A 15000-nucleotide genomic window follows, 5' to 3' on the forward strand; every position below is an offset into this window, starting at 1 on the left:
ATGGAGAAAATCCTGCACACTATCCATTACATTTATTCACAACGTTTCGGCCATAGACCTCCCTCAGGTGAATTTCTAAAGTATCACTGGTTACCTTTACCTATTCCAACGCACCTGTCCCCCACAAAAGAGGTGTGCAAAAGCACTTTTCAACTAAGTAGGCGCTCTATAAGTGAAATTAAATTGAAATTAAATTGAAATTGTAACCGAAGGGTTGCGGGATCCCTGACCAGTAGGGAAAATGTGGGGCGGGGGAAGTGGTTGAGCACTGCTCATGCCCACGGTTGAAGTGCCCTTGAGCAAGGCACCTGACCCCTCACTGCTCCCCGAGCGCCGCTGTAGCAGGCAGCTCACTGCTCTGGGTTAGTGTGAACTTCACCTCACTGTGTGCTGTGTGTGTTCCCTCACGGGCTCAAAAGAGTATATATACTTGAATATATATATAATTGTATATAATTGAAAAACAAGTAACATCAAAGCACTTTACTTAGTCACAACAGCAGATCAACACAAAGAACAACAACAGCCAAGTATCTGTTCAAAATAGCATACAAACATCTACAAACACACTTTTTTTTTACAGAGTAACTCTTTACAGGCCTTCATAGACTCCCTATTCTCCATCTCCAAAAATACATTTTGCTGGCCAAAGGCAAAAAGAAAACATTCCTTAAAAATCAAAATCAAAACAATTTCAAGTACATCACAGGTATTCTACACTACAAGTAATGAACATGGCATTTACATTCAAGCCTAGCATAATCAATTATTAAAGCCAAAGTTCAGTATATCAAATTGCGTCGTTCACTGTGAAAGTAAACAACACCTGTGCTGCTTGGAATTCATTTAGAACAACAGAACCATCTCCGGTTCTCTCGAAGTTCTGCATGTATTTTTCAGGTCTGTTAAAGAGGCCGTAGAATGCAAAACCGTGGCATAGTTGAATAACGGCATCATTTTGGGGGGGATTGCACTGCAGGTTTTTTACTGGTAGCGAGTGTCTAGGCTCACTACCGGTGCCAGTAGAGAGAACAAAACAAAAGAACAGTACTTGACAGTCAGAAACATTACATTTATTTCCAATCTTTGAGGGACTGGTTCCCCCCGGTTCTTCTCCAATTCTGGCTGAATCAAGCAGGACTCTGTGTGTATTTCATGGGGCTATTGCTACAGTATACAGTAGGCTAAACTGTCTTGAAGTTGAAGTGAGCAGTCAATGGCTGCAACTAATTCATTATTCATGCGGATGTCCAGAAAACCATGACGGGGCACTAGCATCTCCCCAAAGGGACCGTTTTATTCTCCAACCTAATTATTATAGGGTTGTAACTGGGCTTGTGAACTAACATCTAAGCATATTTTGGACGAACCAAAGTTGCATGCCTTATGTACTGTGTTAACACTTCAGAGCAAGACAAAATGTCTCGTTCATCCATTCTATGACCTCTTTAAAATACAGATTAGACTCGCAGAGACCATTCAGTGCAAATCCCCTTTGTTGAAGGTGTTGTGTCTTTGTAGTTTGGACTTTGAGTGTGCAACTGTTGCAGGATGTATTTATTTATTTATTTATTTATTTATGCAGGCTTATGTTGCAATGCAAATCATCTGACATTGGTTTGCCGGATATTTCTGCGGTTTCGTATTGTTCTCATTTCATCTAGTTCCCCCAATGTTCCCACACACACACACACACACAACCATGAGTTTCGAGCAACAAAAAAGATCACATGGCTCAACATTCTCTGAGGAGCCGTTTGATCGGTGGTGGTCTCGGGCGTAGAATGCAGAACCCTCCATGACGCAGCGACTTTTTGAAGTGTTCTGACAAGCGAGACGACAGTTTTGCGCACCATTTGAACATGAGGTCCACGGAGTCTCTGTCTGGCTCGTTTTTTTTTTTTTTTCCCACGGAGTCCTTTTGAGTGAGATAAATTTGTGTGTCCCACTTCTCCCCACCTAGAGTCGTCGAGTCACTCAGCTGATAGAGTCCTGGAGAGCCGTTTGGAACAGTGACAATAAGGTCATCACTTAGATAAGACAGGAGACTAAAGGCTCCCTTGGAAAAAAAATAAGACCATTGTCTTTTGTGTCTTGTCAGTTCATAGAGGAGGCGTTAATGTCCAGATCCCCAACTGTCTTACAGCGTCTCACCTCCAGAGACAAATGCAAGGCTGCAATAGCGTGATGAGTGATGACCATGTGGAAGGTGACAGTCTTGCGAACACAGTGACTTAAACCTCCAAAACCATTGTTTATCACAGCGTAAACAACAAAATTCATTTTCAACTTTAGGGGACGTTTTCATAATATTTTTTGGAGGTGCTTACTGTGCATATTCATTCATTTCACATGAGAAATTGATAAAAAAAAAAAAAAAAAACTGTCGGCTTGTGAATACAGTGACCTGTTTTCATAAGGTCCAGTCCAGGACTCTAAACTTCTAAACCATTGTTTATCACAGTGTAAACAACAAAATTCATTTTCAACTTTAGGGGGCCGTTTCATGACGTTCTTCAGGAGCTATTTTCAATTCAATTCTATTTTCTGAGCATGTTCACTCTCACATGTGAAATTGATAAAACCAACAACTGTAGCCTTGTGAATACAGTGACCTGGTTTCGTAAGGACCAGTGCATAAATCTAATTTCCAAACCATTGTTTATCACAGCATAAACAACAAAATTCATATTCATCTTTAGGGGGCCGTTTCATGACGTTTTTCAGAAGCTGTTTTCTGTGCATGTTCACTCATCTCACATGTGAAATTGATAAAAACCAAAAACTGCAGCCTTGTGAATACAGTGACCTGCTCTTGTAAGGTCCACCGCAGGAGTCTAACTTCAAACCATTGTTTATCACAGCGTAAACAACACAATACATTTTCAACTTTAGGGGACGTTTTCATCATAATTTTGACTGTGCATGTTCAGTCATTTCACATGTGAAATTGATCAAAATAAACAAGTGGGTGGAATAATGGATCTCGGGAGGTACAAGAGTCACTGTACACTCGAGTGTCGACTTATACTTACACCCTTACACACTCACATCAGAAAGCTTGGTTTTTTACTAAATCCATGACCAGTAGAGGCAAGAAGTGCTTTTGTTTGGGAAAATAGGCTTTGGCCCCGGTGGAAAAATAGACTGGTTTGAGCGATATGCTTATGCCAATGGGACATGTGCCAACAAAATGGTGTCCTTGCTAAACGGTGTAGTCTGCTGCACGTTACACGGACTGAGAGAGTTTCCTGTCTGTCTACTGTCCACACTGTCTGTACTTTGTAGATCACACTGCACTCTTTTCTGCTTTTTTTGCACTTCTGGTTAGCTGCAAACTGCATTTTCGTTTGTCTTTGTACTTTGTACTCTTTGTATTCTGCGCAATGACAATAGGATCTAAACGAATCCATTAGTGACAATAGAGTTGGATCTAATCTAAAGTAATCCATTCTAATCTAATCTAATCTTTGATTTTGTTGAAATCCAAAGTAATGTGAAACAGCCGTGGGCAAAGGCGAAGGAGACGACGAGCATTTTGTTCTCCTCGCCGATGGATGTCCTCCGTTACCCCCTTTAGAGTCCCCGTAGCGGAGTCTGGGTTTTGGTCAGTCGAGACAAAAATCGTCCCCCTCTCGCTCTTCCAGAATCCACGTCCGTGTCCCGTTTCCTTCCCCTCACCTCATCTGCATTCCGTCCGCGTTTTCGGTCGCCCTCAGCGGCAGCATCCCGGGCTCCGCGCCCCCGCCGACCTCCTCGTCCGTCGCCGGCGACGCCTTGGTGACGTCGTTGGCGTCCTTGCCCGTCACCACCGTCCAGTTGGTGGTGCCCCGCGAGCAGCCGCCCGGCCCCGCGCCCCTGAGCCACCCCCACAGCCCCCCTCCTCTGCCCGACGACGCTCCACCTCCTCCTCCTCCGCCCCTCCTCCTCCTCCTCCACCTCCACGGACAGCTCCCGCGCCGCACGCTCACGAAGCACAGCGTGTTGATGACGCCGTTGCTCATGGCCACGCACTCCACCACGTAGAACGCCACGAGCGAGTGGCGGCCGCGCGCGATGAGCGTCGGGTGGAAGTCGCGGAGCAGCGCGAAGCCGTAGTAGGGCGCCCAGCAGAGCACGTAGGCCGCCAGCACGCCCATGAGCACCAGGACGGTGCGGCGGCGGCGACGCAGGCGGCGACGCAGCTGCTCGGTGGGGAAGCCCGGCACGCCCTTGAACCAGAGCTCGCGCGAGACGCGCACGTAGCACGCCGCCATGACGGCCACGGGGCCCAGGAACTCGGCGGCGAACACCAGCAGGAAGTAGGAGCGGTAGAGCGCCTGGCGGTCCACCGGCCAGATCTGGGCGCAGAAGGTCTTGTGGTGGTGGCGGGGGGCGTGGCCGTCATTGTCGCCGTGGCTACCGTCGCCGTAGCTACCGTCGTCGTGGCCGTGGGCGGGGTAGGGGGTCTCGGAGGCGAAGTAGGCGGCGGGGATGGAGATGAGGACGGGCACCACCCACACGCCCAGGATCAGGCAGTACGCCGTCTGGTACTTCATGCGCGGGCGCAGAGGGTGCACTATGGCCATGTACCTGAGAGAGAGAGAGAGAGGGGGAGGGAGAGAGAGGGAGAGGGGGAGAGAGAGAGAGAGGGAGAGGTGGAGAGAGAGAGAGGGGGAGAGGGGGGGGAGAGAGAGAGTGAGAGAGAGAGAGTTAGAAAGAGAGAGTGAGGGAGAGAGAGTGAGAGAGAGAGAGCAAGACAGATGGAGGGGGAGGGAGAGAGAGTTAGAAAGAAAGAGAGAGAGACAGAGGGAGGGAGAGGGAGAGATAAAGAGAGAGAGAGTTATTGATATTGTTGGAGCTGTGATGTAGTGTAGTGAATAAGACACTTGGCCAGCATGTAGCAACCCCCCCCCCCCCCCCTTTTAATAAAAAAAAAAGTTCCCAGCTGTGAAACGAGTGCAATCCAGAATTTTTTCGCTTTCATCCACGGCAACACGGACTCACAGCAGCAGGGTTCAGGGACGGAACCCAGGCCAGCCAATCGTGTGGCAGCAATGCTATACAGCTGCTCCACCGAGCTCATAAAGGTGAAAGCTTTGGCCATAAACCCAGAGCTAAAGGCTAAAGCATAATACCTGAGCACATGAGGGAGAGAGAGAGGGGAGGAGGGAGAGAGAGAGAGGGAATGAGGGAAAGCTATGGCCTTATACCAGAGAGAGAGAGAGAGAGAGAGAGAGGAGGAGGAAAAGCTATGGCCTTATACCAGAGAGAGAGAGAGAGAATTTTGAATTTCAAAAGCCCTTTATTACAAAAAGTTATCAAAAAACATTACAAAGTCACTTCGTCATCCTAAGAGGTATAAGATTTTAGGACGCAGATAGAGAGAGAGAGAGAGAGAGAGAGAGAGAGAGAGAGAGAGAGAGAGAGAGAGGGGGGGGGGATGAGGGAAAGCTATGGCCTTATACCAGAGAATGAGAGAGAGAGAGAGAGAGAGGGGGGATGTGGGAAAGCTATGACCTTATACCAGAGAGAGAGAGAGAGAGAGAGAGAGAGAGAGAGGGGGGGATGTGGGAAAGCTATGGCCTTATACCAGAGAGAGAGAGAGAGAGAGAGAGAGAGAGAGATAAAGAGAGAGGGAGAGGGGGACAGAGGGGACAGATGAAATGTATAGCCACTTGAAGCTGTATAAGAGAGAGAGCTTGTGGTCTTTCAGGGGGTGAATCATTGACACAAAGACACAAAAGAGAAAGGTCTGTAGGAGAGATAGAGGGAAAAGTTCAACCATACATACTGTATAGTACCTGAGGAAATTAGAGAGAGAGAGGACAGATGAAATGTATACAGAGAGAGAAAGAGAGAGAAGACATAAAAGGTATGACCATATAAACCTGTGTGAGAGAGCTTGTGGTATTGCAGGAGGTCAATCATGGTCACATTACAAAGAGAGAGAGAGATAGAGAGGGTATGTTAAAGGTATATTTCTATGGACACGAGACAGACAGACACAGGTTATAGCCTGGGGTTGCACAATGGGGGATATGAGAGAGAGAGAGAGAGAGAGAGAGAGAGAGAGAGAGAGAGAGTGCCAGTGAGTGTGAATGAGTACTACTACAGGCCATGAACCCAGGGCTAGGCAAAGCAGGCCATCTCACTCCCCCAGGAAAAAACACTTCCTAAACTCTGCGTGTGGGAGAAAAAAAAACCCTTGAAAGAAAACTAACATTACCTCTTGTAGAAACCATACACACACACACACACACACACACACACACACACACACACACACACACACACACACACACACACACACACACACACATACACACACACACACACACATACACACACACACACACACACACACACACACACACACACACACACACACACACACACACACACACACACACACAAAGGGGTACTAATCCATCTGCGCTTACGGGAACTTTTACGGCTCAAGTGACTACCACAAATAGTTCAGCCGCTTTTTGTTTTGCTCTTCTTAAGCTTTTTCACATTGTCTGAAAAAAATGTCCCATTGTTTAAAAAATGAAAACGAAATTAAATTAAAACCGAAGCTTATTCCTTATCAAATCCCATCTATGTCCAAACTAAACATGACCTTTCGCAGTGGTCAAACACTCGAAGAGCACGTTTGCCTCCGGCATGTTGCAGACTGAACAACAGCTGGCAGCAAAGACAGCAAGGTAAGCAAAAGCTTGTCATTTATTATCCGCGTTGATGGCACTGATAGTCAAGGATAATTACACAGCGGCGTGGAGTTCAAGCCGCGCAAAAAAGGTGCTTGATTCGACGTAAACGGTCGTCCGCTGAAGGCTCTCTCGTCTCACAAAAGCGCAGCTGAAAGGTTTTTTGTTTGCTTTCTCAGAATTTCCCGCCCCGAGTCTGATGAAATCAATATGTCAATACGTGGTTCATTTTGTTCTGCAATAATTCATGCATATTTTTATTTTTTTTATCTGCAAAGGACTTCAGATGAATGAAGTGTGTGCAGTGCACAGCCTGTTTACTGTAATACGGCATTTTTGTTTTGCACAAGTTGTTGCTTGTAGGCTATAGACAGCACACCCACCTGATGCAAGACAACAAACAAGACAACAATATGCTCTAAAGTGGCGGAGCAGACGAGAGATCACCGTCACTAAAGTGTTGCAGAAAAACAGAATGATGTGGGCATCCTCGTGAAATGCACCTTCAAGTTTAGGGGTGGTCTGTGTGTGCAATGTGTGTGTGTGGTGGTGGTGGTGGTGGTGTGTGTGTGTGTGTGTGTGTGTGTGTGTGTGTGTGTGTGTGTGTGTGTGTGTGTGTGTGTGTGTGTGTGTGTGTGTGTGTGTGTGTGGTGTGGTGGTGGTGTGTGTGTGTGTGTGTGTGTGTGTGTGTAATGTGTGTGTGTGTGTGTGGTGGTGGTGTGGTGTTGGGTATGCAGTCCTGAGCACGACAGTTAATCCGCCAGCATCCCAGCAGCAGCACCACCGGGGCTGGGTAATGTATATGTGTGTGCATATGTACTGTGTGTGTGTGTGTGTGTGTGTGTGTGTGTGTGTGTGTGTGCGTGTGTGTGTGTGTGTGTGTGTGTGTCGCGGGGGACGGATGGGGCATGGGGAGTTGTTGGGTGTGATATGATGGTTAATCCACCAGCATCCCAGCAGTGAATGTGTGTGTGTGTGTGTGTGTGTGTGTGTGTGTATGTGTTGGAGGGGGGGTGTTGAGTATGCAGACATGATAGTGTGTGTGTGTGTGTGTGTGTTGTTGAGCATGCAGACATGATAGTTAATCCACCTGCATCTCAGCAGCAGGGGTGGGTAATGTATATGTGTGTGCATATGTAGTGTGTTTGTGTGTGTGTGTGTGTGTGTGTGTGTGTGTGTGTGTGTGTGTGTGTGTATGTGCGTGTGTTGGGGGGGGGGGGCATCCCAGCAGCCCAGCATCCCAGCAGCACCACCAGGGATGGGTAATGTAGATGTGTGTGTGTGTGTGTGTGTGTGTGTGTGTGTGTGTGTGTGTGTGTGTGAGTGTGTGTGTGTGTGTGTGTGTGTGTGTGTGTGTGTGTGTGTGTGTGTGTGTGTGCGTGTGTGTGTGTGTGTGTGTGTGTGCGTGTGTGTGCGTGCGCTGTTTGAGTATGCACACATGATAGTTAATCCACCCGCATCCCAGCACCCCCTCCAGTGATTGCTTGTGTGAGCACTGCAGGCATGAGCCACATACAGAATGCACCGAACGCAGAGGAAGTCTCCGGCAGGAAGTCGAGTGGAACCGAAAGTGATGATTTCACGTCTTTCACCAGCATTACTATTCCTGTGCAGGAAGTCTAGGAGTGAGAGAGTGAGTGAGGAGAAGCAGGGAAAGAGTGAGAGAGCTAGCGAGCTGGTGGACAGAGGAAGGGAAGGCTAGTAATCACCAGAGAGTCCGGCTTCAGAAAGCAAAAGTCCGGCTTCAGAAAGTAAAAGTCCGACTTCAGAAAGTAAAAGTCCTGCCACATTCTGATTCTATTTAGGCCTAGTACAATCAGAGACGGTTTATAAAGCGAGACGATTCATATGAGGGTAAATTCTGTTTTCATTGTGACGCAACTGCCACTCCCATTTAGGAGGCAAACGGAGGTATTTCTGTGGGAGAAATAAACCTGTCATCAACGGCACCTGCTTCTCCTGATTCTACACCGTTCTAAACCGATTATCTCGTCACTGATCACGAACCTTTAGGAGGCGGAAGTGGTGCCATTTCATTCCATTGAAAAACCCCTTTATGATTCATCTTAGTAACTATACAATCTTCGGTACAATTCAGGTAGATCAGCTAATAAGTGAAATCATACGTGTTAAATGCACAGGTGAAAGCAATACATGGAAGGACTTTTACTTTCTGAAGCAGGACTTACGTACATCTCTTTTCATTATATTTTCAACAGCAGCAGACAAACCAATACCTGGAAGGACTTTTAGTCTCTGATCAGCTAGGCCATGCTGCTGTGCAGCGTTTTGGGTGTGTGAATGTTTCAATAAAAGTGTTTAATAGAGTGAATCTGAAGAAGACCACACGGTCGAAACGTTATTCTGTGCCAAAAAAACAAACAAAAAGAAGGATTCAAAGTGTGCCAACTTTTATCTACTTTTCAAGAATCATTTTTGTTCTGCACCTTGACTTGGGATGCGCACTGCAATCTTTTTACTAAAACTGAATGTACTTTACTTAAACAAAACATATTATTTAACTTAACTTAAATAAAACATCTCAGCAGCGGCAGGCCATAGCCATGGACACGCATGAGGACATTTGTATGGGCTCTCAGAGGGGAGGAGGTCTGCAGGGAATATCACTCGGTGAAGGGAAGATCGCACATTATGCATTATTTTACAGCTTGTATGTAACGTGACAGTGCATTTAGACTTCACAGCGAGTTTGGCGAATTAATATTCAAGTGTGATACGGCCAACAAATTGGAACTACTTCATAGCCGTGTGTACATCGAAAGTTAATGCACACCTTATAGAACGCAGGACAATGGGGAATTCAACCAAGCAGTGGAATAAATGTATTTAGGTTGCAGCTCCATGCCAAAATCTACAATCTATTTACACCCAGCCCGTCAATCCACACATTCTCTGGAATTTTCATGAAACAAGCAAAAACAAAAGCATCACACTGACATCAGCATTCAGACCCTTTCCTCTTAAAGCAACACTAAAGAGTTTTTTGTACCTTAAAATAATGTTTCCAAAATCATTTCAGCAGTTCATCAACTCGTAACAGGGTGAATGGCACTTCTGCTTTCACTTCGCGGCCCTCTATCGGCTATAACTGCACTATGTAACTTTACGAGGTGGGGTAGTGTAGGCTATCTGTAGTTCGAATAAATGAGACATCAGAAACTACAAATTGTACTTGCTTCAATGTCGCAATACATCATACTTTCATAAAATAATGCAACATTCTACCTTGTCTGTTATTTGCTGGATAAACAAATAGTGTGTGTGCGACAGAGGAAAAGTGTTTTAGTGTTGCTTTAAGCCTACCTTACACACTGACAGACTTTGACAAGATTTGGGAAAGATTTTTTAAAGATTGTAGTCTTTTATAGCCTGGGTTTCCCATACTGCCTTGCGCGGTGATTTATTTCACGCTGCTAAGGCAGTCTGGAAACTAACGCCCCCATGTTCGCCTGATGTTGGAGGCCAATCACAGAACAGGGGAGAAAGCAAGACCATGAAGAGCTATGCAGAGACGCATTTGATTGACATCCGTGGCGCCCAATGAACGGATCTGGGCATTTTTTCAAATACGAGAAAATGAACGTCTGGTTGCCAGACCACGTCTCATTTGAGAAGTGGGAGGCGTTAGCCAGGCTAAGTCTTTTAACTAATGCCCTCTCATTCAAGCTTTACTCAAAAGACTACAATCTTTCAAGAATTTTCCCAGATCTTGTCATGTCAAAGTCTGTCAGTGTGTAAGGTATAGGCTTTAGTGGGCATACTGCGTAGAAGTGCCTTTTGTAGTAGTAAAAGCCTTGACTCAGTCTTCTTCTAGGGGATGATGCTTTAATAAGCTTGGCTGGCCTACGTGGAGTTGGGGATTTTCTGCCTTCCTTCGCTACAGATCCCTGCTATTTTCTATACCTCTGATGCCAATGGCCTTTAATTTCTCTGCCCAAACACAAGTAGATGGAGTTCCAAAAAGCTGCACCGTTGAAAGTTAATGTCTGATGAGAGGCCTTTGCATTGGGAGTCCAACACACGTGACGACACGTTGTCCCTTGACTTTTTGATTTTGATTGACTTTTAGTTCAATTTAATCACATTATATTTCTGTTTTCAGTTTAAGCTTGAGTTAAACAATCTCACTTGAAGGAGACTCCGATTGAGGTCTCGGTATTGATTTTGGATCATTCACCGAACTGGATTTGAATCATTCACAGGTCATAGCATAGGTAATAAATCACAGTCCACTCCATAAGTCCCTTTCAATACCATTTGATAAGCGGACCGGACACTCGGCAAGCACACACACACACACACACACACATACACACACACACACACACACACACTACACACACACACTGGGCAAGCACATATTGCGTTTCTTACGCAGGTGCCTCAAGCTGGAGCTACAACTGGTACTCAAGGGAGACTCAGACTGAGGCCTCTGGAGGATTACTGGTGGATTTGGATCATTCACAGTTCATACTGCAGGCAATAAAGTCCACGCCTTTCAACACAGTTTGATAAGCGGACGCTAGACTAGACACACACGCACGCACGCACACACACACACACACACACACACACACACACACACACACACACACACACACACACACACACACACACACACACACACATAAACACACTTTGCGTTTGTTATGCTGCTGGAGAGGAGCTGAGACTCCAGGCCAAGAATGACAAACAACCTGGCGGCGGCTCACGCTGGAGATCTCCTGTGGGGTTTGGAGGTGTCTAGTGTGTGTGTGTGTGTGTGTGTGTGTGTGTGTGTGTGTGTGTGTGTGTGTGTGTGTGTGTGTGTGTGTGTGTGTGTGTGTGTGTGTGTGCACTCTCTCTCTCTCCTTCTTCCTCTTTATGTGTGTGTGTGTGTGTGTGTGTGTGTGTGTGTGTGTGTGTGTGTGTGTGTGTGTGTGTGTGTGTGCACTCTCTCTATCTCTTTCTTCCTCTTTATGTGTGTTTGTTTGAGTGTGTATTTGACTGTAGGGTTTGAAGGAGTCTAGTGTCGTGTGTGCGTGTGTACTCTCTCTCTCCTTATCTTTCTTCCTCTTCATGTGTGTGTGTGTGTGCGTTTGACTGTAGCACTGTGTGTATGTGTGTGTGTGTGAGGGGGGATTATCTGTCTGTGCATATGAATAAAAGAACTTACCTATTTATTTTCATGCATATAACAATATCCATCACTGTTCAGATAAGCAAGGCTATCTTTCAGCACTGCTGTGTGAAGTCCACGAGGACAATATTATACCGGGCATGATATATTGCCTGTCTGCTCACACTTATCAAAGGCACAATGCAGTACTATACTGTACAGTCATTCGATGGTGATTAAGTATGAGGAATAATGTTACGGTTACAGGTATGAAATCACTGTGATAACAATGGGAGCATCGCAAAGACCAATGGTGGAATCAAGAGGCATGGCTGATGTGTCTGGGGGGGTCTACAACATAGCGGTGTGTGTGTGTGTGTGTGTGTGTGTGTGTGTGTGTGTGTGTGTGTGTGTGTGTGTGTGTGTTAGCCTTGGGACTTTTGCTCTGCACAGTGCGGCACTACGGATACGATACGCCAGTCAATATTAACATTTTTATTCAAATAAGAATCTAATAAGAGTCTAATGGTGGATATCTTGGATTAAACCATGAAATACACACCGTCTTTAAAAGAAACGAGGGAAAAAGTCAAGGACCGTGTGAGCAAAAAGGGAAAAAAAGTCTCTAGACCGGAGTACTACAACACTAGTGTGTGTGCGTGTGTGTGTGTGTGTGTGTATGTGTGTGTGTGTGTGTGTGTGTGTGTGTGGCCTGTACTCCTGTGACTAATGACGACCTCCACCAGCCATGGTGGCATTTAAGGTAGAACCTGAGCTTTGAGTAGGATGACCTTTGCCCCCGAGCTCTCAGCACCTCCGTGATGCTGCTCATTGCACTGCCTGTGATGGACGAGCACAGTGGCTGCTGGGCTCTTATTGATGACGGTGTCTCCTTTAAGGTGAAAGCAGAACCAGGAGAAGACTAAAGAAGAAGCTTCTGGACATCAGAGAGGAATGAACGCAGGGTCTTTGAACTGCAGCCAGTACCCATCTTAAAGCTCTCTAGGTTTTAAAGGCAAGCAGCAACAGAAACAGCAGAAGGAACAGCAGCAGGAAGATATAGTAGAACACTAGAAGAAGCAGCTAGAAGCTTCAAGAACACTAGAAGCAGCTAGAAGCTTCTAGAACGCTAGAAGAAGCAGCTAAAAGCCTCAAGAACACTAGAAGCAAAGATCCTTCATTACTTAATTCAGACGGTTGAAAAAGCATATTCTTAAGTATCTTTGCTTCATTGCTCCACTTTAATCCTCTCTGCTAGAAGCAGCTAGAAGCTTCTAGAACACTAGAAGAAGCCGCTAGAAGCTTCAAGAACACTAGAAGCAGCTACAAGCTTCTAGAACACTAGAGGCGCCAAGAACTTTCATAACCCATGGAACTGCCAAGGCAGCCATTTGGACCCTCGGGATTTCAACTGAAAATTCAACCAGCATGGTTTCATTTTAAGAACATTTTCAAGCGGTCAACACGACCTGTCGCTTCTGGTGCTAGAAGAAGCTTCCGGCAAATTTCAAGCTCTGATGAATGGGAACACAACACCTGTCCTGAAGCCCTCTGGGCTGAGAAGCAGCCAAGACAGTCTTCCAGCACGCTATTTATTTGTGCACCTTATTCTGTGTTGCAATTATTTTTTTCCTGCCCCCCATCCCCCCTCTACCTTCAGTGTAGGCAGATCAAACTGGATTCACACTCCACAGTGACTGTAACTAGCTTTTCTATGAAGAGTGACTTTTCTGTAGTAAGTGTCGAGCAAATACAAGCACTCATTCGTCTGATAATACATTTCCTCATTCGTCTGAAGTGTTGTTGTGAGGTTGATCACTCAGGGGCTGCTGAGCGGAATGACAAACAAAGCTTGACAGTAATTGGGCTGGATTACACAGCTGGTATTTCCTTACACCACGGTTCCTTTCTCTACCATTAAGAAACACTTAAGCTGGATGCACACACACACACACACATGCACAAACACTCACACACACACATACACACACACACACACGTACGTGCACTTACACACATAAGCACACACACACACACACACACACACACACACACACACACACACACACACACACATACACACACACACACATACACACACACACGCACGCACATGTACATATACGCACATACACACACAAATACTCCATTACACTGTTATGTGGTTGCTGTCTTGGATTCTCACAGCAAGGTGTATTCCTACCACGGCCAAACAAATCAGGCCCTATTCGTCTGAAATCAAGGGTGTATTATTCTGTGCGTTCTTGGCCATCATCCATCTACCATGCGTGGCTTAATCGGAACCTTCCGGAACTGGCTCAGTTTTACTGTATTCTTTACTCATGACGCCTTGTTGAAACGCATGGCAGCCACCACCAGCCAAAAACCACAGTGACAAAAACAAAAACAAAAAAACGCTGATTGCAAACAAGCCGCGTGGAATTGTTTGTAATTGTCGTGTGGGATTCATTTGTGATTGTCGTCGCGCGGTGACGAGAGGCTCTTAAATGAAAGGCTGCATTTTTCGCATTTCGCATTACAACCGCCATTGCCGCTGGCGCTATAAATAGACGGTGTTGGAGGGTGCCATGCACATGAGCACGCAAGGCAGGCAGGGTGGAGACATTAACGTGCGTGTGTCGTGTGTGTGAGAGAGGTGGACCGGCGGAGACGCCAAACAGCATCATGTCCTGTGATGGTGATGTGATATCCGCCGCCGAGGCTGTCACGCCATCACACACACACACACACACACACACACACACAGACACACACACACACACACACATACACACACACATATACACACACACACACACACACACACACACACACATGTCCTGTGATGGTGATGTGATATCCGCCGCCGAAGCTGCCACGCCATCACCATCGGCTGGCCTGATTGTTTTCAGCTGCGGGAATTTGGATGGGTTGCTTTTTTACGACGGCTATTTCTCTCACACACTCACACACACTCACACACACACACACACACACACACACACACACACACACACACACACACACACACACACACACACATACTTATACACACACACACACACACACATACTGTACACACACACACACACACACATACGCCACATCTCCTCCACTTGCAAAATTGACTCCTCGCACCCTAGACTGTCCTCATAATGGGATGCCAGGACAGCAAGGACCCATGTTTCC

At 46.2% G+C, this 15000-nt stretch overlaps 1 protein-coding gene across 1 annotated transcript in view; it reads right to left on the reverse strand.

The window, feature by feature from the left end:
- Positions 1-3677: 3677 nt before the first annotated feature.
- prokr1a (prokineticin receptor 1a) overlaps positions 3678-15000 on the reverse strand; it is a 23245-nt gene continuing 11922 nt past the window's right edge. Inside the window, exons 3-4 of the mRNA XM_062533381.1 lie at positions 3940-4572; positions 3678-3858 (exon numbers count right to left, since the gene is read on the reverse strand). Of these exons, the coding sequence (XP_062389365.1) occupies positions 3678-3858; positions 3940-4572 (814 nt within the window). The remainder of the gene's footprint in view (positions 3859-3939; positions 4573-15000) is intronic.

This window comes from Sardina pilchardus, chromosome 1 (genome assembly GCF_963854185.1).
Source record: "Sardina pilchardus chromosome 1, fSarPil1.1, whole genome shotgun sequence".
Lineage (NCBI taxonomy): Eukaryota > Metazoa > Chordata > Actinopteri > Clupeiformes > Clupeidae > Sardina > Sardina pilchardus.